Genomic DNA, 1073 nt, shown 5'->3' with positions numbered 1-1073 from the left:
TGTTTCAATACATACTTGCTCTCCTATAAAACCCTAAACCCTAAACCCTAAACCCTAAACCCTGAAATTTTTCCCTCTTTGCTAATATATTCTTGCTCTCCTCTAAACCCTTAAAACTATTTGTTGTCTCTCTTTGTTCTCTAAGCCCTAAACCCTAAACTTCATTTTCTCTCTTCTCTAAACCCTAAACCCTAAACCCTAAACCCTAAACTGAAGAAGACAAGCGTCTTAACTGTCCGAATTTGAGCCGGTAAAAAGAACCGCTCAGAGCCCCCAAACCCTAAACCCTAAACCCTAAACCCTAAACCCTCAAGGTACATATTCGAGGTTTAGGGTTTAGGAGGAGTCTCCGCTTTTTTTTTTTTGTGTTTCACTACAAACCCTTTTTTAGGGTTTGCAGGTACCGCAGACTGCTAATTAGGGTTTATTATTTCTTCTTTGTCCCTAACAAACGAGATAAAGTACGCCGTGTCTTGCTGTTGTTGTTTATGCTGCTGCTGCTGCTGCTGCTGCTGCTGCTGCTGAAGTCACCAGCAGGTGCTCCCACCCCGGGCTGCTGCGGTGGAAAGCTGTTCCCCATACTGCTGCTGCTGCTGCTGCTGCTGCTGCTGTTGCTGCTGCTGCTGCTGCTGCTGCTGCTGCTGGGTAATGAAGCACCAGCCTGGAGCACTGCTTCTCTGTCTATACAGCAGGGGGGGGCCTCGGGAGAATCCTCTGCAGCAAGCCAAACCCTAAACCCTAAACCCTCACTAAACCCTAACCCCAAAACTTTCGCCCTACAATATCGCAAACCCTCATCAAACCCTAAACCCTAAACCCTAATTCTAGCCTCTAAACCCTCATTGGAGTCTTCGCTCTCCCCCTCCCTAAACACTAAACCCCAAACCCAAAAAACCTAAAACCCCTCACCCCTCACCCCAATCCCTCCCCCCTAGACCCTAGACCCTAGACCCTAGACCCTAAACCCTAAACCCTCACGTTCGAGTTTGACGTGCAGCAGACACCTGGGCACCAAACCCTCTTCATAAAGACTCTTCTTAGCAGACAGCCGACGGAGGGGCGGCGTCTCACAT

At 48.6% G+C, this 1073-nt stretch overlaps 1 protein-coding gene across 1 annotated transcript in view; it reads left to right on the top strand.

Moving 5' to 3' along the window:
- EMH_0032560 (uncharacterized protein) overlaps positions 1-417 on the top strand; it is a gene marked incomplete at both ends in the record, with an annotated part of 2824 nt that extends 2407 nt beyond the window's left edge. The window contains one exon of the mRNA XM_013494648.1: positions 401-417. Coding sequence (XP_013350102.1) covers positions 401-417 — 17 coding nt within the window. The remainder of the gene's footprint in view (positions 1-400) is intronic.
- Between the last annotated feature and the right edge of the window lie 656 nt (positions 418-1073).

This window comes from Eimeria mitis, genomic scaffold (genome assembly GCF_000499745.2).
Source record: "Eimeria mitis Houghton genomic scaffold, Emh_scaff1236, whole genome shotgun sequence".
Classification (NCBI taxonomy): Eukaryota; Apicomplexa; class Conoidasida; order Eucoccidiorida; family Eimeriidae; genus Eimeria; species Eimeria mitis.
This window is presented reverse-complemented; position numbering and strand designations above follow the sequence as displayed.